The sequence below is a fragment of the Acartia tonsa genome, chromosome 4 (genome assembly GCF_053477335.1).
Source record: "Acartia tonsa isolate MP-2025a chromosome 4, ASM5347733v1, whole genome shotgun sequence".
Lineage (NCBI taxonomy): Eukaryota > Metazoa > Arthropoda > Copepoda > Calanoida > Acartiidae > Acartia > Acartia tonsa.
In genome coordinates, this window is record NC_137263.1 from 2975937 (window position 1) to 2998635 (window position 22699).

Here is a 22699-nt window from a genome sequence, read left to right on the forward strand (position 1 = left end):
AACATAATATGTAGTTGAAATAGTAGTTTTGTTGAAATGAACGCTTCTTAATGAATTTTTTCAGATTATCCTAAGCTGTCTTTACATAGGTAGCTAATTAAAATGTCTGACGAAGATGAAAATGATTATATTCAATTTGGAAAACCGCTGAAAGAATTAACGGAGGGCGAAAATATACGAAAACGTCCTATAAGTGTTGAAGAACAGATTGTTACAGATCGTAATGGCAAGCGACGGTTTCATGGTGCTTTTACGGGCGGCTTTTCGGCGGGATTTTTCAATACAGTCGACACGCCGCAAGGCTGGACACCGTCGCAGTTCAAATCCTCTCGCGGCGGCGGTAGTTCATTGGCGGTTGAGGCGGAAAAGCAAGATGTTGGCGGCGGCGGTAGCGGGAGAAGTAAATTTTCACAGCGACCCGAAGATTTTATGGATGATGAGGATTTTGGCAGTTTTGGATTTGCACCGCATGCCCTGAAGACTAAGGCCAGGTTTCAGAATAATTCTTCACAAGAGATTACAAGGTGAGGCTAGAGCCATGGAGGGAAAAGTTAGCCATCGCGTCGTTAGAATTCGTTATATTAATTGGATTAATCTCATTTACTATGTTAAAAGTATTGCCCGCAGCTTGTTAAAACAACGATTAACCTCCTTTACCCCATCCCCTTCCTTCATACTGGATAAACGAACGAGCAATTTTAATTCATGGTTGGTTATTTAAGTTGAGTGTTCAAACGTTTTAACCATTATTTTAATTTACAGACGGGATATTTTTGTGTATCAATTTATCGGCCATTGTCTTATCCTTTTAGATACTTGCGTTTCCCGTCACTATAAATGTTTTAATTGAGAGAAAAAAATGTCAAGCGAGAATTAAATATTTTATATGGATGAAATTCAGATTTTTTAAATCGTTTCACCTTTTCTCCACTTTTCTATTGTGCATTCTATGAAGTTTTAACTTTTTTAATAAAATAGGGGCAAGATACATTTTTTTCAAGCTGCAAATAATATTTCATTTACATATCCCCGTCCCGGCTTGAATGGCGGAAAAGGGATCAGAATAAGGAGAGAAAAGTCAATGAAGTAGCCCCCCCACCCCCATAGCCGGGGATCCCATGCAGATTACACACCTCTTAAGTCAAAGAAAGTTAAATTAATTAGGTAGCTATCTATAAAAGAAAAATAAATAAATTACTATTCCCGTGTAAGATAACCTAAATTTTGATTCAGATCGAACCGTCCCGAGGGCACCCTGTTCGGGGCCGTGATCAACCAGCTGATCCAGCCCACCCTCCCGACCATAGGGGAGTCCCTGCTGAGGGCCCAGGGATGGAAACCTGGCCAGGGCATTGGACCAAAGACAAGTAAACGTAGTAAGAAGGACAGGTAGATTTTCTTGATTTTTTTCTTTCTTTTTATGATGATTCAGAAGGAAAAAGGCTATTTAAAATCTTAAAGAGAATAGTACAAACCAGCATATTGTTAACTTTACTAACAAATGTTTTAATCTTGCAAAGGAGTAATAGTCTTAATCATTATCTAGAAATTACATCAATTTATCGCTTTTTGTTTCATCCCTTGGTAAATTCGATTTAATATTTGTCATCTCAATATTTTGTCATAAAAGATCTCATTAAATTATAAAACAATTTTTGATTGATTGTTATATTTAGAAAAAGTAGCCACAAGAACACGTATGGAGAAGGGAGCAGCGCATCTATCCGCGGCGGTAAAGATTGTCGCGGGTATGCGGCTGATAGCTCAGATGATTCAGGGATCGATACTTACATTATGAATTTGTTTGGAATCCGGAATCCGCCCAATTTTTGAATCCGAATCCGGAATCCGTTTTTTAATAGCGGATTCGGATTCTTAATTGGTAGGCTAAAATTAGCGTCTCGAGTTTTTTCTTTCAACTCCCGCTTTTTGAAGGCAAAGATTATCATCATTATATATAAAATCTTTTAAAATCTAGTTCGGTTCTCGGAAGTGAATTATAGAGAACACCAACAACGTTAATTTTTAAAACATATGTAACTCTTAATTTTTAAAAAAGCCTTTTAAAATATTGCTAGAATCCGGAATCCGAATCCGGAATCCGCCAAAAATAAGCATCTGGAATCCGCGGGAATATTTTTGTTGACGGATTCTTTGAAGAATCCGAATACGGTCCAAAAATTTGACGGATTGCCATCCCTAGTTTCATCTATTCCATAAATTAAATATCTATAAGGGATTGTAATAAATCATTTTTTTATAAATAAAAGTAGGTAATAATCTAAGTTTGATCTTGCCAGAAATGTTTGTGATTAAAACCTTTTTTTTATATCATTTTTACTTTATATTATACTAGTTATTGATAGTATCGTATTATAGACAGCTTACTGCGGATATTAAAATTAAAAATTATAAGATTAAAACCAGTTTTGTTAGCCCCGAGAAGGCTAAGGCCCGTTCTGACAGAACTGGTATTAATTTTATGGTTTTTATTTAAAATTCATTGAAAATTGACTGTTCTACGATGCTATAAGCCGGTTCTAATCCATTGGATATTAATCAGTTTTGAAGTCATAATTGGAAAGTCTTTATTATATCTACATGTACAGTTCAAGGATAAAATGATACGTCAATAGCAGATTAATAAATGTTTATCTCAAGTATTGGCTATCGACTTCAGGCGAAGAGGAAATGATGAAAAAATACAAAGAATTTATGTTTGCCCCTGATGAGTTGCCTGTCTATATGGCTGACCCTAAGGTAATATTTGCATTAACCACTGCATGGATGGGGGAGATAGTTAGTCAGCTACATGTATTACTTTATTAGAAAACATGATAATCTTGTGTAAGATCCAAGTTATTACAAATCTATTAGAGTTACACCCCTCCGCCAGAAAAAAAAGTTTATTTTCCTGTAAATAATAATATAGCTAACTCTAAGATAAATTTTTAAGGGAGGAGTAAGGACGGACCTCCTTTTCCCCCTTGGTATTGTAGAAAATTACCTAAAGAATTAATGTTTGCTCCTGTTTATCTACCTTTGGCGTTATCCTCTTAGAAATTTTTTTTTTCAATTTTGTACCCCCACACCCCCTCCCCCGACTACCGACGAACAACTATTTTAGGTTAGGTTAGGTTTTAGGCTAGGGAGCCGAGCGCTGCGGCTAGGCAGGCAAGGGGGCCGAGCGCTGCGGCTAGGCAGGCAAGGGGGCCGAGCGCTGCGGCCAGAGTTCATAGTTCGCTGTCGGGGGGGGGTTACTCAAATTTTCAATATTGAAAAAAAAATTTCTAAGAGGATAATACCCTACCTTTTCTTGAAATAGTTTTATTTTCATGAAAATCCTTGAGTACAAAAATCCTAAATCCTTGCTACCCTAAAAACCTTTTAAACTGGAAGTTTTAGAGTTCTTAAGTAACAAGCCAACAACTATTTATTGTTCAGGATAACTTCTTTGGTATCGGGTACAAGGGTCTGGAACGGCCAGGTACTGGGTCTCGAGCCTCTGGTCCAGGTTCTGGTGCTTTCAGTGTTAAATCGGCGGCAGCCGCCGGAAAGAAAAAGTTTTCCATTTCAGGTAAAGAAAATAGCATTAAACCTGTCGAGTATCAGTATAAACTTGTTTACTTTATCCTACTATATAAAATTCCACTAGTCCCCAAAGTTTTGCATTAACGTTTTCTTATTCGTCGGCTTAATTTTTTTATGAATTTTGATTGGTTGGTTCATGAAGTTGAGCAGTACTTTTCAACTCCTCAGTTGCGCTAGGTGGCCCCTCTCCTCCTTTTTAAGGGGAAGCCCTTTATAAGGAGGACAAAAGTTGGGTTTCACTTGGGTTGCGAAACCCAACTAATGCTTGTATGGGCCGAATCAATATTTTTTTAGATATGTTATTATATAAATATACGAAAGTGTTATAAAGGGGGGGGGGGGGAAGTTTGTACACTTATAGGAAATGAAATTCAGTATCAAAGTTTGGGAGGGACGTGTGGGCTTGTTTTTAAAGTTATCAACCTAATTCTTTTTGTAAAATCTCTTATATGACTGGATGTACACGGAAAACTTTGAAAATTGAATTTTGGTACTTTCCTTCAAGAGGCTAGTGGAGCAAAAGACCCCCCAAAACACTAAAAATATGAGTTCTGAGCTTATTTTTAGAGATATCAACCTAATTTTTTAAATGAAAACTTTTTAAAAATAACTGAACTTAGTAACCATTACACATTTCATTTTGGGACTTTCCTTTTAGGGGCTTGTGGAGCAAGAGACCCCCCAAAACTAAGAGAAGGAGTTCTGAGCTTATTTTTGAAGATATCAACCTGATTTTTTTCAAAGAAAACTTTTTAAAAACAACTGAACTAAGTAACTAATACACATTTCATTTTGGGACTTTCCTTCTAGGGGCTTGTGGAGCAAGAGACCCCCAAAACTAAGAACAGGAGTTCTGAGCTTATTTTTGAAGATATCAACCTGATTTTTTTCAATGAAAACTTTTTAAAAGTAACTGAACTTAGTAACCATTACACATTTCATTTTGGGACTTTCCTTCTAGGGGCTTGTGGAGCAAGAGACCCCCCAAAACTAAGAGAAGGAGTTCTGAGCTTATTTTTGAAGATATCAACCTGATTTTTTTCAAAGAAAACTTTTTAAAAATAACTGAACTAAGTAACTAATACACATTTCGGCGTTTTCCTGTTACAAAATTTTTTATCAATTTGAAAATTTGAGTACCCCCCCCCCCCCCCCCCCCCCCCCGACAGTCTGGATAGTCTGCGGGAGGAGGAAAAGATTTGGACACAGGAAAAAGGCAAGCTTCAATTTAATTCAATAACGTGCTGTGTGGGGAAGCCGAGCGAAGCGAGGCTTCTCCACAGCACGTTATTGAATTAAATTGAAGCTTGCCTTTTTCCTGTGTCCACAACTTGATGTCGGGGTACTCTAATTTTCTAAATTTCAAAAACTATTTTAGGTTAGGTTAGGTTAGGTTATAGGCTAGGGAGCCGAGCGCTGCGGCCACGGATGTTCGTTGTCTGGGGTAATTTAATTTTCTAAATTTCAAAAAACTATTTTAGGTTAGGTTAGGTTAGGTTATAGGCTAGGGAGCCGAGCGCTGCGGCCACGGATGTTCGTTGTCTGGGGTACTTTAATTTTCTAAATTTCAAAAAACTATTTTAGGTTAGGTTAGGTTAGGTTATAGGCTAGGGAGCCGAGCGCTGCGGCCACGGATGTTCGTTGTCTGGGGTACTTTAATTTTCTAAATTTCAAAAAACTATTTTAGGTTAGGTTAGGTTAGGTTATAGGCTAGGGAGCCGAGCGCTGCGGCCACAGATGTTCGTTGTCGGCTATTTCTTTTAAATATTGCTACGCAACCCACAAATAAAATTGTTCTTGCTAAAAAAACGCGGACGAGAGGGAGAACATAAAGGGGACTGGGAAAAGGGGGTTGTTGGTCAGATGGGAGAGGAAAGGGGTAAACTATACAGTAAAAAAACGCGGACACGTAGCGGACATGGAGTGCTCGCATGATGTGAGGGAGAACATTAAGGGGGTGGGGAAAAGGGGGTTGTTGGTCAGATGGGAGGGGAAAGGGGTAAACATTACAGTAAGAATTCTGCTATAAATAGACTGAAAGCTTGTAGCTGTTTGTTAGTCGACTACAATATGCCTTGTAGTGAGGGACTGCGATCCTAAACTGGTTGGCATGGTTGACTAAGGAGCCTGAGGCAAGGCAAGGCAAGGCTCGTGTCTCGCCTTATATACCCTCCCTCCCTTCCTCCTGTCCAACCTAATAATAGTTTACTTAAATTATTATCTTGTTGTCGGGGGGGGGGGGGGGGGGGCTACTCAAATTTTCGAAATCGCTAAAAATAATACTAAGAGGAATCTACCCACATTTCATTTTGGGACTTTCCTTCTAGGGGCTTGTGGAGCAAGAGACCCCCCAAAACTAAGAACAGGAGTTCTGAGCTTATTTTTGAAGATATCAACCTGATTTTTTTCAATGAAAACTTTTTAAAAGTAACTGAACTTAGTAACCATAACACATTTCATTTTGGGACTTTCCTTCTAGAGTCTTGTGGAGCAAGAGATCCCCCAAAACTAAGAATAGGAGTTCTGAGCTTATTTTGAAGATATCAACCTGATTTTTTTAAAGAAAACTTTTTAAAAATAACTGAACTAAGTAACCATTACACATTTCATTTTTGGACTTTCCTTCTAAGGGCCTTGTGGAGCAAATGACCCCCCAAAACTAAAAATAGAAGTTCTGAGCTTATTTTTGAAGATATCAACCTGATTTTTTTAAAGAAAACTTTTTAAAAATAACTGATCTAAGTGACCATAACACATTTCGTTTTTGGACTTTCCTTCTAACGGCTTGTGGAGCAAAAGACCCCCCAAAACTAAAAATAGGAGTTTTAAGCTTATTTCTAAAGATATCAACCTGATTTTTTAAAGGAACTTTTTTAAAATAACCGAACTAAGTAACCTTTACAGATTTAATTTTGGGACTTTCTTTCTAGGGGCTAGTAAAGCAAAAGACCCCTGAAAACCATAAATATTAGTTCTGAGCTTATTTTTAAAGATATTAGGTAAGCTAATTTTTAAAGATATTAGGTAAGCTGATTTATTAAGGAAAACTTTTTTCATTTAACTGAACTACGTAGCCACAACAGATTTGCTAAAAATCAGGTTGATATCTTTAAAAATAAGCTCAGAACTCATATTTTTGGTGTTTAGGGGGATCTTTTGCTCCACAAGCTGCTAGGAGGAAAGTCCCAAAATGAAATGTGTAATGGTTACTTAGTACGGTTCTGTCTAAAAAAGTTTTCTTAAAAAAATCAGGTTGACTAAGTAACCATTACACATTTCATTTTGGGTCTTTCCTACTGGGAGCTGGTTGGGCAAAAGACCTCCAAAACACTGAAAATATGAGTTCTGAGCTTATTTTTAAAGATATCAATAATGTAGTGGTAATCAAGAGTGTGTAATGGTTACTTAGTTCAGTTATTTTAAAAAGTTTTCTTATAAAAAATCAGGTTGATATCTTTAAAAAAAACTCAGAACTAATATTTTTAGTTTTGGGGAGTCTTTTGCTCCACAAGCCTCTGGAAGGAGCGTCCCAAAATGAAATGTGTAACAGTTAGGTACTTAGTTCAATTACATTTAAAAAGTTTTCTTTGAAAAAATAAGGTTGATATCTATAAAAAAAAGCTCAGAACTCATATTTTCAGTGTTTTGGGGGGTCTCTTGCTCCACAATCCCCTAAAAAGAAAGTTCTAAAATGAAATGTGTTATGGTCACTTAGATCAGTTATTTTATAAAAGTTTTCTATAAAAAAAATTAGGTTGATATCTTCAAAAATAAGCTCAGAACTCCTGTTCTTAGTTTTGGGGGGTCTCTTGCTCCACAAGCCCCTAGAAGAAAAGTCCCAAAATGAAATGTGTAATGGTTACTTAGGTAGTTCAGTTATTTTAAAAAAGTTTTCTTTAAAAAAATCAGGTTGATATCTTCAAAAATAAGCTCAGAACTCCTGTTCTTAGTTTTGGGGGGTCTCTTGCTTCACAAGCCCCTAGAAGGAAAGTCCCAAAATGAAATGTGTAATAGTTACTTAGTTCAGTTATTTTTAAAAAGATTTCTTTGCAAAAAAAAATCAGGTTGATATCTTCAAAAATAAGCTCAGAACTCCTTTTCTTAGTTTTTGGGGGTCTCTTGCTCCACAAGCCCCTAGAAGGAAAGTCCCAAAATGAAATGTGTAATGGTTACTAAGTTCAGTTATTTTAAAAAAGTTTTCTTTGAAAAAAATCAGGTTGATATCTCTAAAAATAAGCTCAGAACTCCTTTTCTTAGTTTTGGGGGGTCTCTTGCTCCACAAGCCCCAACAAGGAAAGTCCCAAAATGAAATGTGTAGTAGTTACTTAGTTCAGTTATTTTAAAAAAGTTTTCTTTGAAAAAAATCAGGTTGATATCTTCAAAAATAAGCTCAGAACTCCTTTTCTTAGTTTTGGGGGGTCTCTTGCTCCACAAGCCCCTAGAAGGAAAGTCCCAAAATGAAATGTGTAATAGTTACTTAGTTCAGTTATTTTAAAAAAGTTTTCTTTGAAAAAAATCAGGTTGATATCTTCAAAAATAAGCTCAGAACTCCTTTTCTTAGTTTTGGGGAGTCTCTTGCTCCACAAGCCCCTAGAAGGAAAGTCCCAAAATGAAATGTGTAATGGTTACTAAGTTCAGTTATTTTTAAAAAGTTTACATTTAAAAAATTAGGTTGATATCTCTAAAAATAAGCTCAGAACTCATATTTTTAGTGTTTTGGGGGGTCTTTTGCTCCACTGGCCCCTTGAAGGAAAGTACCAAAATTCAATTTTCAAAGTTTTCCGTGTACATCCAGCCATATAAGAGATTTTACAAAAAGAATTAGGTTTATAACTTTAAAAACAAGCCCACACGTCCCTCCCAAACTTTGATACTGAATTTCATTTCCTATAAGTGTACAAACTTCCCCCCCCCTTACCAATTGATGTATTTAAACTCTAGAATTAGTCAATAAACAAGGATGATACAAAATCAATTTCAATTCAGGGGAAGCTTTCGGTGTTGGAGTTTACGAAGAGGACGATTTTGATGTTTATAACAATGCCAGAGACGATATGGCACAGTATGACTTCTCTTTAGATGTTGGTAAGATATTAAGTTTAACTTTTTTAACAACAACTTTTTGTATGATATAATTATCCTTTTCGTCTGATTTTTGGAATAATGTTTCTAATCACAACAAGATACAATGTTAAAAGCGAAGCAACTCTATAATTAAATCCTGAAAAAATGGAATTATGTTTTTAAGTTCTCACACTCTACAAGATTTATTGAGCGTTTGTCCTTCCTTATAGTTTTAGAGCTTTTTATGGGTGTTGTCATTTTTGTTTCTCAAAAAGTTTTACTTCAATAGATGTAACCATCCTTGTTTATTAGGTAAAAATGAATGTAGAAAATACGTGGATATTAAGACAGGAGAAAAATTGTCGTCAATTTAGTTTGCTAACATTGCATGGACATAATTTATTAGTCGTATTGTTCATCCAGTAGGAGGTGATGTAATGGAATAGAAGGAGGGAATCGTTTCTTTAGCCAGCTACACGTTACACTTGATATGAGAACATGAAAATACGGTGTAACATCCAAGTAATAATATATCCATTAAGGTGAAGGAAACAGCAAAAAGTCGAAGGCCCTGACAAATAGTAACAGCAAAATGTTGGATGAGTTGACCGATGTTTTGGATGGCTTTACACTTAGCACGCGCAGGTTATTCTATAATACATTTATTTAGAAATAAAACATTTTTTGATGGCGAAATGATAAAGTAAATGTTAATGTTTTTTGGTTTTAACAACTTTTTAGTAGGTATTGTGTTTTTTGTTAATTTAGTTATGTTCTAAAAAGTTAGGATTTAACAAGAAGACAACATCCATAAGTGGCGAAGCACAAAAAATCTTGGAATGGAAAACTTACAGAGTGAGTTATAAAGCAGATATTTAATTATCATAGCAATGAAAAATTCTAAGAAAATAATGAAACCTTAAATATAACGTTTATATCTTTTGAAGAATGACCGACAGACAGACGGACAAAACAATGTATAGTTTAGATGAGCATATGCCATAGGAATCTTCCGCTCCCTAAGCCGAGAAAATCAGATTTCCACCTTAGCGTTAGGGACTGACTGACGGACAGACAAAGTGAATCGTAGAGTAGCTTCGCTATTAAAAGCTCCAAAGAAGACAAAAAACCTTATAATTTCAGGTCCATGCTGATCAAGTCCTTCCCACCGCCAAGAATTCCTCGGGAATGGAGACCCTCCGAGGCGGGATACGTTAAGAAATCAAGGTTGGTTCTGTACATACTAAATGTAGAAAAGCCTTAGCATTAGTTATTTATCGCATCGTATTATAGAAAGCTTTCTGTGTACATTAAAAAAAAAAGATACAAGCTTAAAATTATCAGTTTTGTTAGCCCCGAGGGGCCGAGGGCCCGGTATAACAATACTGAAATTAACTCTTTTATTTTAATTTTTTATTTATGGTAATTATCTGCAATAAAAAGGCTAAACATGATTTTTCAGTATGGCTGAGAACCGGTTCTAATCCAGCGGATATCAATAGGTTTCGAAGCTATACTAAAAAATAATTTATGGGCATTCTATGTGGCTTGTATGTCTTTACACTATAAGACGGTAATAATTTTTTGCATGGTAAAAAAGGCACCAGTTTTCATGATAACTAATCTTGTTCTAAATTATGATTTAGATTTGATGACGCACCATCTAGAAGCGAGGCTCCAAAACCTACGACCTCCAACCCAACCAGAGACCAGCGTCGGTCAACCTTATTCCCTGATGATCAGAACAAATCTGTCGGCCATTCCCGCGAAAAGTCCTCGAAACCAGCACCACGTGATAAATCAGCTGATATTAAAGAGGAGGAAGTAAAACGGGAACCGGAAGAGTTGCCGGATTTTCTAACGAGTGGTGACGGTCAGCCTGTTGCTGGCGCAAGTGGCGGTTTTAAGCCATTTAAGGTAGTATGAAAAGTTTTAACTTTCGCAGCGAAGCTACATTAAAAGGGATATCTATTCTTAATTTAAATAATCCAGAATTCAGTTAGGGGGGGGGTTGAATCAGGCTGTTTATTACACTATTCCCAAAGTTTTATAATAACGTTTTCTTATCCGTTGGCTTAACAACATTAGAGATACTTATTAAATTTTGATTGGTTAGTTCAATATGTTAAATGTTCAAACATTTCAACCACTAATTGTAATAAATTAGGGGTCATTTTGTGTACCATCATTTGGGATTTACATCAATTTATCGGCCATTGTTTTATCCCTTTATATCCCTATCCAGAATTACTTATTAATCTTGCGTTATTTTTCAGGCTGATCCAGCGAAACAGTTGCGCTACGAACAATTCCTTGTGTGCATCAAGAACAACCGTCGCGATGCATTACGCATTCTCCAGCCCAAAGCCATGACCGAGTGGGAGAGAGAGCGGGAGCGAGTTGAGTTTGAGCGCGCCGCGCATTTGTACAAACCCATGAATGTTGCCATAGCATCGCGATTTGTTTCATCGGGGACAATTAAAGAGGATGGTTCGCTTCAGGAAGGCGGTGTTAAATCTGAAGGCGGAGCAGTCGCCGGTACCGAAAATACAGCCGTTATTTCTTTTGTATCAGCGGCGGGTAGTAGTAAAGGCGATGTTTCTGCCGATAAAAGAAAGGCGGTGGATATGAAAATGTTTGGTAAATTGACAAGAGAAACACAAGAATGGGTGCCGGCAAAGCTTTTATGTGTCAGGTAACAATCTATATATTATTACTTATGTTACACCAGATTTTCATGTACACTTAGTAAAGTGATGCTCACTAAAATAACGATACGCCCAATCCACGTCCTTTACCCCATCTTTTCCTCTACTACTGGGTGAACAAACTGACCAAGAAATGACGTCCATATTAGCAACCTAGATTGACGGCAATATTTCCCCTGTCATAAAATCCATCATTTAATGTTGCCCTATTTATGTAAATAATTATCCTTGTTTTAGATTTAACGTGAAGAATCCATTCAACAACACTCGCGAACACGAGGACAAGAAAAAGAAACCAATATTTGAGAGCAATCAGCTGTTTGCATTTCTGGGCAGCGCCAGGCAAGCCTCAGACAACAAAACCAGTGATAATAACAAAGACGACATTAAAGAAGAAAAGGCGGGAAATGGCGATGATAATGATTCTTCACCGCCGCGGCAAGTAAAGCAAGAACGGATAGATCCACGGGATGTGGTTTTAGTTAAGGATGAGCCGGAGATACAAGTCCCGGAGAAGCCGCCAATGGACTTGTTCAAGGCTATTTTTGCTGACTCTAGTGATGATGATGGGAGTCAGAGCGAAGGTGAGCAGGGAGAGGACAATACTAATAATCTTTCTCTACTTGCAGACAACACAATGAAGAGATCACGCGGCGATGGTGGTAACGGCAGCGGCGGTAGCTCCCGCCACGACAGCCCAGCCAACGGCGGAAGAGGTCCGAATAGTGATGCAGCGCGTGGCATTTTTGCCGGTATTAACTTTGACAAGTTTGAGAAACGGCGGCGGAAAACGCCGCCACCGGTTGTACCGTTAAAGGCGTTGACCAGCCGGCCTAAGTCAATTCTCGACCGCAGTGTTAGAAACATTCTCGGGATCAAGAGCGGCGATGTTAGCGATGATGAATACGGTCCCGTGGCACCACCGACGGTGTTGGCCGCTAACGCGGCGGCTCAATCAATCCGAAGCAAAACGACCGCTAGTCCGTTGAGACGGAAAGAAGAAAATGCGGGTAAAAGTATTGTTATCTCATCTGATGATACTGGAAGCTCAGACTCAGAGAAGGAGTGGCAGGAAAAGGAGAAGGGAAGGGAAAAGGGGAAGAAGAAAAAGAAGGGAAAGGACAAGGAAAAAGAAAAGCACAAGAAAGAAAAGAAGAGCAAGAAAAAGAGAAAAAAGAAGAAGCATAAGTCTTCCAAAAGTGATAGTGATTGATTGTTATTTTTTATTCTTATTTATATTTAATGTATCATGAAAAGTATCTAAAATATTGAAGTGTTTTTATCTTAAAAATGTTAGGTTATTTTTATTAAGCAAAATTAAAGGATTTTTAAGAAATCTAAATGGGACATTTAACCTCTAAAAAAACTTTTGTTCTAAGCTTTTAATAGTAAAATTATTTATAATTGGATTATATACATATTACATATATCTTAAAGATTTTAAATTATATATATATTTTCTTACAAATTGTTTTTTTTTACAAATTATACTTAAAAGAAAAAGAGATTAGAACTACATATTTGTCGTAAAATATTGTCATTAACATGACAATTTGTTAAATGGATATTTTAATACTTGGATGTTATACCAGACTTTCATAGTGAAAATCACATCGGGCTAAATTGACTATTCCCCCCACTCAACTCTTTAACCCATCCCCTCCTCTCCTACTGGATGAACGAACTGACCCATAAATGAGTTCCTTATTAGTAACCTCAATTGACGACAATTTTTCCCCTGTCATAATATCCACGTATATTTTATATCCATTATTTGTTGGCTGTGATATAATGTCTATTTTTGTACATTTTCTTATTACAGATTTACATAGGTATAATGTGATGTGAAACAATATCATTATTTACTTTGAAAATAATGTTAAAGTTTAATAATGCACAGATATTTGATCAGTTTCAACTATAAGGGGACAAGATTTTGGTAAGTAATTTCATTTGCCTGAATCGAAAAACTAGTTCTTTCCGAATTAATTAAATTGTTTGTATATGCTGAGTACAGACGCTTGGACTTCCCTTAATTTTGACATAGTTTTGCTCCTATGATTTTTGTTTGTTTATATCTAAAATCAGCAGTGTTTCGGAGCCGGAGCCGGAGCCGGGAGCAGCAACATTTTTGGTGGAGCCGGAGCCGTATTTTTCGTTAAAAACGGCTCCGGCTCCAGATTAGCTAAAAATGATTTTTTAAAAGTAATATTATAATTTGGCAACGGTCTATTTCCATATAATAAACTGAAAAACTATTGTTACTTAACAAATAGACACACATCCTTCTACTTTTATATAGCTTTAATCAAATAAAAGCAAAATATTTTATATTATTTATTTTATTTTATCAAATTCAATAATAAACAAAAATTGATGTAATAATTTTAAGGTAGGAGCCGGAGCCGCATCAAAATTAAACGGCTCCGACACCCTGATTAAATCATAATAACAACCAGAATAAGGGATTAAGTCCTCCACTTTAAAGAAGGTTCACATCTATTTTTTTAAGTTGGGTAAGTCTTAAAACAGGCGGTATAAAAATATCTAACGTTTGTCTTTACTATTTAGTGGAAGTCAGAAAAATACAAGCAGAAAGAAAACTTGTACCCTAGCAGAAAAGCTCAGAGACCAGAGGTGAGCCATTCTATTTAAGATGCTCTGGAAAACAAGGATAAAAATTATAATTTGTAATAATTACAGAAATAATCATGCAAAGTTTGAAATCTATACTAGAGTTCTAACATGCATAAATAAACGATGAGAGCTAACCGTTACGTACTGACGGCTGGACGGACTGACCCTTATTACAGAAAAGCGTCGCCTTTCATTGAAAATATAGGGACTAGACAATTGACGGTAGATTAATGTACATTTTTTGAAATATTTATTTTATGACACACTTAGTGAAATAGACATACATATATACATGACATAAATAATCACAAACAAGCAGTAAAATTGATCATGATTAGTTAATTACAGTATAATAACAAGGTTAATAATATCCACATGAGACAAAAAAAAGTTAATATACTAGTGTCAAAGGACTAAATAATCTCTATCGAGGTGATACATCCTAGCCCCTGTTATGATAAACAAAATTTCTCCTCTTGAATATCAAAATATTGTTTAAACAAAATTCGTTTGAAACTAACCAATAACAATTTAATAAAAGTGTCCAAAGTTTTTTTAGGCCAACGAATAAGATAACGTGGTTATATATTTTTTTCATTTTTAGTACACATTTAATCCAATTGGAAGCTAGTGATCTTCAACTGCTAGCTGACGAGGAAAAGTCCATCCAAGGGGCCATAGAGACTGGCCTTGAATATAGGCTAAAACCTGCCCAACCGGCCATTTTGAATCTTTCCTCGAGGTACTTACTTGATTTTTGATAATTAAATTGTCCTATTTATTTAAACCCTTTGTTTACTTCTTGCCCAAAATCTCCGGGAGGGAAAGAACATTGGGCTGTTTATTAATCTAGTCCCCAAAGTTTTATAATAACGTTTTCTTATTTGTTGGCACTTTGGGAAACTATTTTGAATTTTGAATGGTTGGATCATTAAGTTGATCGACTAAACGTTTCGACCACTAATTGTAATTATGCGTAGGTATCATCAAGGGAAAAGTAGGTTGCGGGTAAAATCCGTAAAGGTTTGTGTTTTGAGGCTTTAAATAGTAGTAGAACGATAATATTCACGAAATATGTGTATTTCTTATTGAAAAGAACTATTGACAAAATTTTTTTTAATAAGTTAACATAAATTTTTATCTTTCTACTACTGTTTTTTATCTTACCTAAAACACACAACCTTTACGGATTTTACCCGCAACCTACTTTTCCCTTTATCTGCCAATGTCTTATCCCTTTAGATCCCTGGGTCAAAGGCCTATCTAAAAATATAAACATAATGATATATTAGGACAGATACAGGGGTGCACGCATACAAGAATACCTGTATAGAATTAGCTACCTCACTTATTATCTATATTATAGGACAGATACAGGGGTGCACGCATACAAGAATACCTGTATAGAATTAGCTACCTCACTTATTATCTATATTATAGGACAGATACAGGGGTGCACGCATACAAGAATACCTGTATAGAATTAGCTACCTCACTTATTATCTATATTATAGGACAGATACAGGGGTGCACGCATACAAGAATACCTGTATAGAATGAGCTACCTCACTTATTATCTATATTATAGGACAGATACAGGGGTGCACGCACACAAGAATACCTGTATAGAATTAGCTACCTCACTTATTATCTATATTATAGGACAGATTCAGGAGTGCACGCATACAAGAATACCTGTATAGAATTAGCTACCTCACTTATTATCTATATTATAGGACAGATACAGGGGTGCACGCATACAAGAATACCTGTACTGTGGAGCTACAACATCCAGAGCCAGGCAGGATACAATGGATACGTACTTGAAACCCCAAAATGAGAAATGTATATTGTTTTCCTCCAAATTCTTTTTCTGATTCCAGATTTTTTAAAGTACCTAAACAAACTACCTATTGTGTCCCTCAATAACTTATCTTCAGTCACCAGTCCTTTTCTCTTCTCCCATTGTCTACCTGCCTGAGTGGTAGGATATTTTTAAAAAAATTTTCGCTCGCAAGTAAAGTTTGAAAATAACTTTTATGGGGTTTTTATGTCTGTAAGTACACAAAAGGAGAGTAATCTCTTTACCATTAAAAAAGGAACTAGGTAGTTTGTATAAAATCTAATCTTGTTAATTGCATTTTTTAAATTCTCCCATTACCTATTTTTTTTAAAGACTCTTTAAAATTCTTATTATTGCCAACTGTTCATGCAATTATCATGACTTAACCATTTATTTTGTGAATTGTAGACAAATATTATGATCCTCTGACCATTACTGAACGGCTCAACTATCATTTTGTCAAGCGCAACCTTGATATTAGGTGAGTGAAATAGTTATTTTTATCCGGTAAATTTTAACCGGTTCTAAACAATGCTGTAAAATTATTTACACATAAAACGTCTAGAAATTATTTTCCCGTATTGCTTCGAAACCGATTAATATCCGTTGGATTATAACCGGTCTACGGCTATACTAGAAAATCATATATATCATCGTGTTATAGACAATTTTTTCACGAATATTAAATAAAAATCATTCAATTAAAATATCGTCGTGTTATATGCAATTTTTTTCACGAATATTAAAAAAATATTTATTAAAACAAGTCTTGCTATCATCGGCGTACGGTCCCTCGGGGCTAACAAAACTATTTTTTATTTCTATAAATAACTATTACCTAAATAATGATAATGTCTGTTGAAAGTGTGCAATTATTCCAAAAAAATTGAGGTTTGTTGTAAATCTTTTTAACATTCATAGGTATTTCATATATTTTAATCAATACACCTAAAATTTTTAGAAATAAGAGGTATAAAATAATATCAAAAGCTTTTATTTAGTCTAAAATACCTTAATTATAGTTTATTAAGATTTGTCTAACTTGTTAGATATTATGTCATTGTCTATTATTTAATCTAAAAAGATTGGTTTTAATGTTTTCGCCTGTTAAAAGTTTAAGAAAAAAAAAGAAAAAAATATTACTCTAAGAAACTAAGCAAAATAGTTATCTTAATTTAAATATCTATCTATCCTATACAGAGATGTTTTCAGTGTGTATCTAATTTCTTTTATTTGTTTTTATTTCTATTTTAATCTTATAATTATTGCATGAAATTCAAGTAAAATAAAAATATTTAACTTTTGGATCTAGTGCAGTTTATGGTAAAATGTTCATGGTAACGATTATCTAAAAAAAATGAGAACTTTAAAAGCTGATAACGGGCAAACGGTGGAGCTTATGGATTATGCTCGCACAAAATTTTAACCGACTAAAGAAGGCCTCGTTATGCCGCTTATTACGGTTTGTGGACATGACATTTACGTTCAGCCGTTTGGCTGTTAGCTGCTTTTAAAGTTAAGATTTTTGGGGATAATCGTTACCAGGAACATTTTACCGTGAACAGCACTAGATCCAAACTTTTTTCAGATGTCTTGAATGAAGCTGTAACTCAACTTGAGAGATTGATACACACTGACAAGATCTTTGATTGTAAAACATTTATCAGAGTGCATTAAAAAAAAAAAAACTTATTTTAAACCAGTTCTTCCAAGTATCTACGTTACTGTACAGTGATAAATTAAAAAACGTGATTAAAACATTGATATTCAAAGAAATCCAGTGAAAAAAATCCACGAAAATTAAAATTAGTAAATCCACCAAAAGAAAAGCAAAGAGTAATTTAATCAACAGAAATAAGAATGGAACCAAGAAGTAACTATTCGCCTGTTCAGGTTAATACATGCATTACCTTTTTTAATAAAAAATCCAGGGATCTAAAGGGATAAGACAATGACCGATAAATGGATGTACATCTTCAAGGATGATACACAAAATTACCCCTTCTGTAGATTACAATTAGTCGTTGACACATTTGGACACTCAACTTAAAGAACCAACCAATCAAAAGTCAATAATAAGTCACCAAAGAGCCATAGAATAAGAAAACGTTGAATACTTTGGGGACTAGTGTAATAAACAGCCAAATGTTCCTCCCTCCCTGAAAAAAATCTTTCATAGACTACAATTTGGAAATTTATTTTTTGAAAGCCATGAGGCAATTCTGCAATATTTAAACAAAAATTGATTATTTGATTTTAATAATCATTAATGCATGTGCTACAATGCATCCATCCAGGTGGTGAATTTCTTCCTGTTCAACAGTACCTGGGGTCAGAAGGAGGGGGAGGAGGAGAAGAAGCTTGTCTATTTCTGGCCAGAGGACACCAAGACTGACCTCAAGTTACACAAGCTTGGCCTCGTGGAGGGCGTGGTCAACTTTGCTAAAAGGTAAACATTCTAGATTCTATTGTTACTAGGATCTTTTACCAGATAATCATGTACTCAATAAAGGGAAACTTGTAGCTGGCTATAATAACGATCCCTCATTTACTCCCTTTACCCCATCCTCTCACCTTACTGGATGTGCGAACTGTACAATATATGATGTCTTAGTTATCAATTTACTAGCGGCTACGCCCCTAGAGGCCTCTAGTGGCACTTTAGATGTTTTTTTTTATTTCATGTCTATGCTTCGTTGATGTCTCTACGCAAAAGCAGGACTGTTAAAAAAAATTCAGTTTTTTTGTTGATTTCTCTTGGGAGGGGTTGTGGTACCCTCCCCCCAAATAGTTATAAACCTTCCCAGAACCAATGAGAAGCTACCCTGTAAAGGAGAACCTGATCGGTTCAGCGGTTAGCGAGATCCTTCGGTACAAACATACAAACACATTAACACTCAGACAAACAGACAGACATCCTGTTACTTTATTAAAAGGTTTTTCAATTTTTCCCACTTTCAGGTTCTCTGGCGGTTCCCACCCGGCGCACTCGCTGCACACCCTGAAGGAGAGGCTGGTGTTCCACGAGGTGGAGAAGGATTACTGGCTCTGTCTGGCCACAGCTGTACCAAACACAAGGAAACAACAAACCAAAGGTAAAATCTTTTTTTTGGCATTGTTATTGAAGTTCTCTCCAATTTTCTTTTTTTGGATTTTCTTAGTAATATAGATCAGGGAGTTAGGAGACAATAAGCTGTTTATTACGCTAGTCCCAAAAGTTTATAATAACGTTTCCCTATTCGTTAGCATACAACTTTGGGGACTTTTATTAAACTTTGATTGGTTAGTTCATTAAGTTAGGTGTCCAACGTTTCAACCACTAATTGTAATCTGTAGATGGGTTAATTTTATGTATCCTCATTGGAGATATACGTCAATTTATCGGCCATTGTCTTATACCTTTAGATCCCCCCCCAAAAAAAATTTATCAACAAAAATGTTTAGAAACCGGAAGTAACAATAACAATACAAATGGTGCTAGCGGAGATGTTATTGAGTTCTATCCAGAAGACGTTTCAGACGAGGTAGGATAACTTTTCTTTAAATTAAGTTTTTAGTAGCAAAGCTACTCTATAATTCACTTTGTCTATTCGTCAGTTAGACTGAACGCTATGGGAAAATGAGATTTTATTGGCCGTTATTGATGATAAACAGCTGAAATTTCAGTGAAGATTCCTAATCCTATGACATATGAACATCTAATTTAAAGTTTCTTTTGTCCGATTCTCTGTCCAACCAACCATTCTATTAGCATTATCTCTATTTGAATAATATATTTACAGGTGTTGATAAGCATGTTGAAGCGGGCCTACGCGATGTTCAGCCTGTTCAACTCCGGTCTAGCGGCCTCCCTCCTGGGCAGGTGTGCTGGCAACATCAGCCTGTTCATGGAACTGGCCAACCATTTCTTCTCCAGGTAAGGAAACTCCGGTCTAGCAGCCTCCCGCCTAGGCAGGTGTGCTGGTAATATCAGCCTCTTTATGGAACTGGCCAACCATTTCTTCTACAGGTAAGGAAACTCTGGTCTAACAGCCTCCCTCCTGGGCAGGTGTGCTGGTAATATCAGCCTATTCATGGAACTGGCCAACCATTTCTTCTCCAGGTAAGGAATCTCTGGTCTAGCGGCCTCTTCATGGAACTGGCCAACCATTTCTTCTCCAGGTAAGGAAACTCTGGTCTAGCAGCCTCCCTCATTGGCAGGTGTGCTGGCAACATCAGCCTATTCATGGAACTGGCCAACCATTTCTTCTCCAGGTAAGGAAACTCTGGTCTAGCGGCCTCTTCATGGAACTGGCCAACCATTTCTTCTCCAGGTAAGGAAACTCTGGTCTAGCGGCCTCCCTCCTGGGCAGGTGTGCTGGTAATGTCACACTCTTCATGGAACTGGCCAACCATTTCTTGTCCAGGTAAGGAAAGTTTACAGGGATCTAAAGGGATAAGACGATGGCCTATAAATTAATGTACATCCCCAATGATCACAAAACTTCACTTTCTGTAGATGCCAATTAATGGTTGAAACGTTTGAACATTTACCTTAATGAACCAACCTATCAAAATTCAAAAAGCACCCAAAGTTGTTGAGACAATGGTTATGAAATATTTATATCTTTGAGTAATAAACAGCGTAGGTAATTTACCCTCCTTTCCTTGAAAGTTTAACATGAAAAAAATTGTCGTACCATTATTAAACCTTTTTATTTTGATGATCTTCACATGCAATCGTAGCTTTTAAAACTATCCTGAGAAAAGAGGGGGCGCGATGACATCTGAACTCAAACAGTTAGCAAAATGGTCCACAAATTGAGCTAGAATTTTGAAACTTGGAACACAAGCCTAGTCCAATAGGTACTACAGCTAAATGAACAAAAAAAATACACTTAAATTATAATTTTAGATTAGGTAAGAAAACCGTGCGGAAATGGGATTTTTAGGGCCTCTTATTACATGGATTTTACACCAGATTTTATGTTCTATAATAAAGTTAAATATGCAGCGGGCTGAAATAACAACCATACTTCAAGATACCCCCTTTACAACATCTCATTGCCTCCTACTAAATTAACAAACTGACTAATAAACAAGTTCCATGTTAGCAAACTCATTGATAATAATTTTTCCCCTGTCATAACATCCACGTATAGTTTAGATCCATGGAATCAGTGATTTATTGACAATACTTAAAATTTTCTTGCAGGTATCTTGGAACACTGCGTGTGGACCGGAGTGACCTGACCTACATCTGGGGTGGTATCCAGTACCTGGCTGTGGAGATGGTTGACTTCCTGCGGGTCCAGGCCATCATCAACAGGATCAAGGCGGACAAAGAGAACATAAGGGATATATGGCTGCTCAATTTAAAAAAAGGGAAGCTTTTATATTATTAGTTTCGTTCCTTCCGTCCGTAATGGTTAGCTCTTTTCGTTAATTTAGACATGAATTTTCTTATCAATTTAAACTTTGCATGGTGATTCCTATAACAGTTATGTATGCTTTGGGAAGCATAGCAACTCTATAACCATTACCAATAAGTCCGTACGTCCATTTAAAACGTGCTGATTTTTTACTTTTTTATAGCAACTTTTTGTTTGATGTAATTATTCTATTCATATGATTCCTATGGCAACGAGGTCCAATATTATAAGCGAAGCATCTCTATGATTAAATCCTAAAAAGGAAAGTGTGTCCTTATACAGAATTCTGTATTAAAGCAATTTTGCAATAAATTATGTTCTATTTAGATTAGACTTACAAATTAATTTTCTAATTATCAAATTCTGCCATTTTACAAGAGTTATTGTTCTTTTTTCCTTCCTTCTGATTACAAAGCTTTGCTTTTATGGTTGTTGATATCCTTATTTTTTTTTTTAAATCCAGCCATATTTTACCATTTAGTAAGTGCTTGTTCCTTCAGTCAGGTCAGCTGATTTGGTCAGATATAGAGCCAGATCTGACCAAGCTTGTTGTACAATATCTCTCAACCACCATTCTTGCAAGTCTTAATAATATCAACAGGAATAGAGCAATTTTTATTAAACCTACTTTTTACCTATAAAAGTTATTCTATTAAACCACTAGGAAGGTAGTTGCTTGGTCTTAAGCCTCTAGGGGAAGGCAGGGGAGGTCTTAATTATAGCCTAAAACCAGCCTAAGAAACCTATAAAGCTTCCCTGAAAAGTACAACCAATTCGGATTAGTAATTTCCGAGATCGTAAGCCCAAGACAAAAATACACTACAACTACTACCCCCCTTCCCTTCCCCTGCTACTGGATAATCACTGGATGATCGAACGGTACAATAAATAAGGTTCATATTAGCAAGCTAAATTGCTAGGTACAAATTTTCCTCAGTCAAAATATCCACGTATATCCTATATCCTATATCCATTGTGTTTAACCCTTCTAAACTAATTGCCCAATTTAAAGAACTCCTAGCGGTTCCTTCCTAGTAGGCGAGGACGCTGGCCAGCTGCCAACAGTTTTCCTTGACAAGAGAAGCTACCACCTGGCTGTCTACCACGTGGTCAACACTACCCTTGTTCTTCTACTTAATAATAATCCTAGCCAACAATTTTATGCCAGGTAAAATTATGCCTCACTGATTTTAGTAAGCCACTGAGGCAAAAAGTTTTCTAAGAATCCACCTCAGTTATATAACATTGGATTGCTTTCTTGTCCCTCTAACCAGGTACATTTTATGATGTTTAGTTTTTAATAGCATCTAAAATAAAGTAAGAGAATTGTAGAGTATCTTTACTACCAAGAAGTCCTCTCAGCTCACTATTGCCTCTCTCGTACCTAAATACAAAAGATTGGGTCAATACGTTGACATTTACAGAGATTATTTAAAAAAAAAACT

General features: G+C 36.0%; 3 protein-coding genes across 4 annotated transcripts in view; all 3 read left to right on the forward strand.

Annotated features, from left to right (window-relative positions):
- The first annotated feature begins 67 nt into the window (after nt 1–67).
- On the forward strand, nt 68–13186 carry LOC145315682 (G patch domain-containing protein 1-like). Its single transcript, XM_080155700.1, has 11 exons — nt 68–524; nt 1234–1389; nt 1677–1772; nt 2676–2760; nt 3445–3577; nt 8578–8676; nt 9198–9300; nt 9799–9882; nt 10302–10572; nt 10932–11350; nt 11601–13186. The coding sequence occupies exons 1-11, from the start codon at nt 103–105 to the stop codon at nt 12574–12576; spliced, it is 2844 nt and encodes a 947-aa protein (XP_080011826.1). The 5' UTR covers nt 68–102; the 3' UTR covers nt 12577–13186.
- The window catches only part of LOC145318149 (tRNA pseudouridine synthase A-like), a 16494-nt gene continuing 6972 nt past the window's right edge, over nt 13178–22699 (forward strand). Inside the window, exons 1-5 of the mRNA XM_080159497.1 lie at nt 13178–13302; nt 13935–14000; nt 14605–14742; nt 15737–15801; nt 16252–16324. Coding sequence (XP_080015623.1) covers nt 13256–13302; nt 13935–14000; nt 14605–14742; nt 15737–15801; nt 16252–16324 — 389 coding nt within the window. The 5' untranslated portion in view covers nt 13178–13255. The remainder of the gene's footprint in view (nt 13303–13934; nt 14001–14604; nt 14743–15736; nt 15802–16251; nt 16325–22699) is intronic.
- Nucleotides 17440–22699, forward strand: part of Ccz1 (vacuolar fusion protein CCZ1) — a 10257-nt gene continuing 4997 nt past the window's right edge. Inside the window, exons 1-9 of one of the 2 annotated variants that reach the window (XM_080155705.1) lie at nt 17440–17736; nt 18141–18292; nt 18805–18938; nt 19288–19367; nt 19626–19705; nt 20044–20097; nt 21038–21176; nt 21734–21853; nt 22265–22422. In XM_080155705.1, coding sequence (XP_080011831.1) covers nt 17704–17736; nt 18141–18292; nt 18805–18938; nt 19288–19367; nt 19626–19705; nt 20044–20097; nt 21038–21176; nt 21734–21853; nt 22265–22422 — 950 coding nt within the window. In that variant the 5' untranslated portion in view covers nt 17440–17703. Of the gene's footprint in view, nt 17737–18140; nt 18293–18804; nt 18939–19287; nt 19368–19625; nt 19760–20043; nt 20098–21037; nt 21177–21733; nt 21854–22264; nt 22423–22699 lie in introns of both variants that reach the window. The other variant, XM_080155704.1, reaches the window with a different exon arrangement.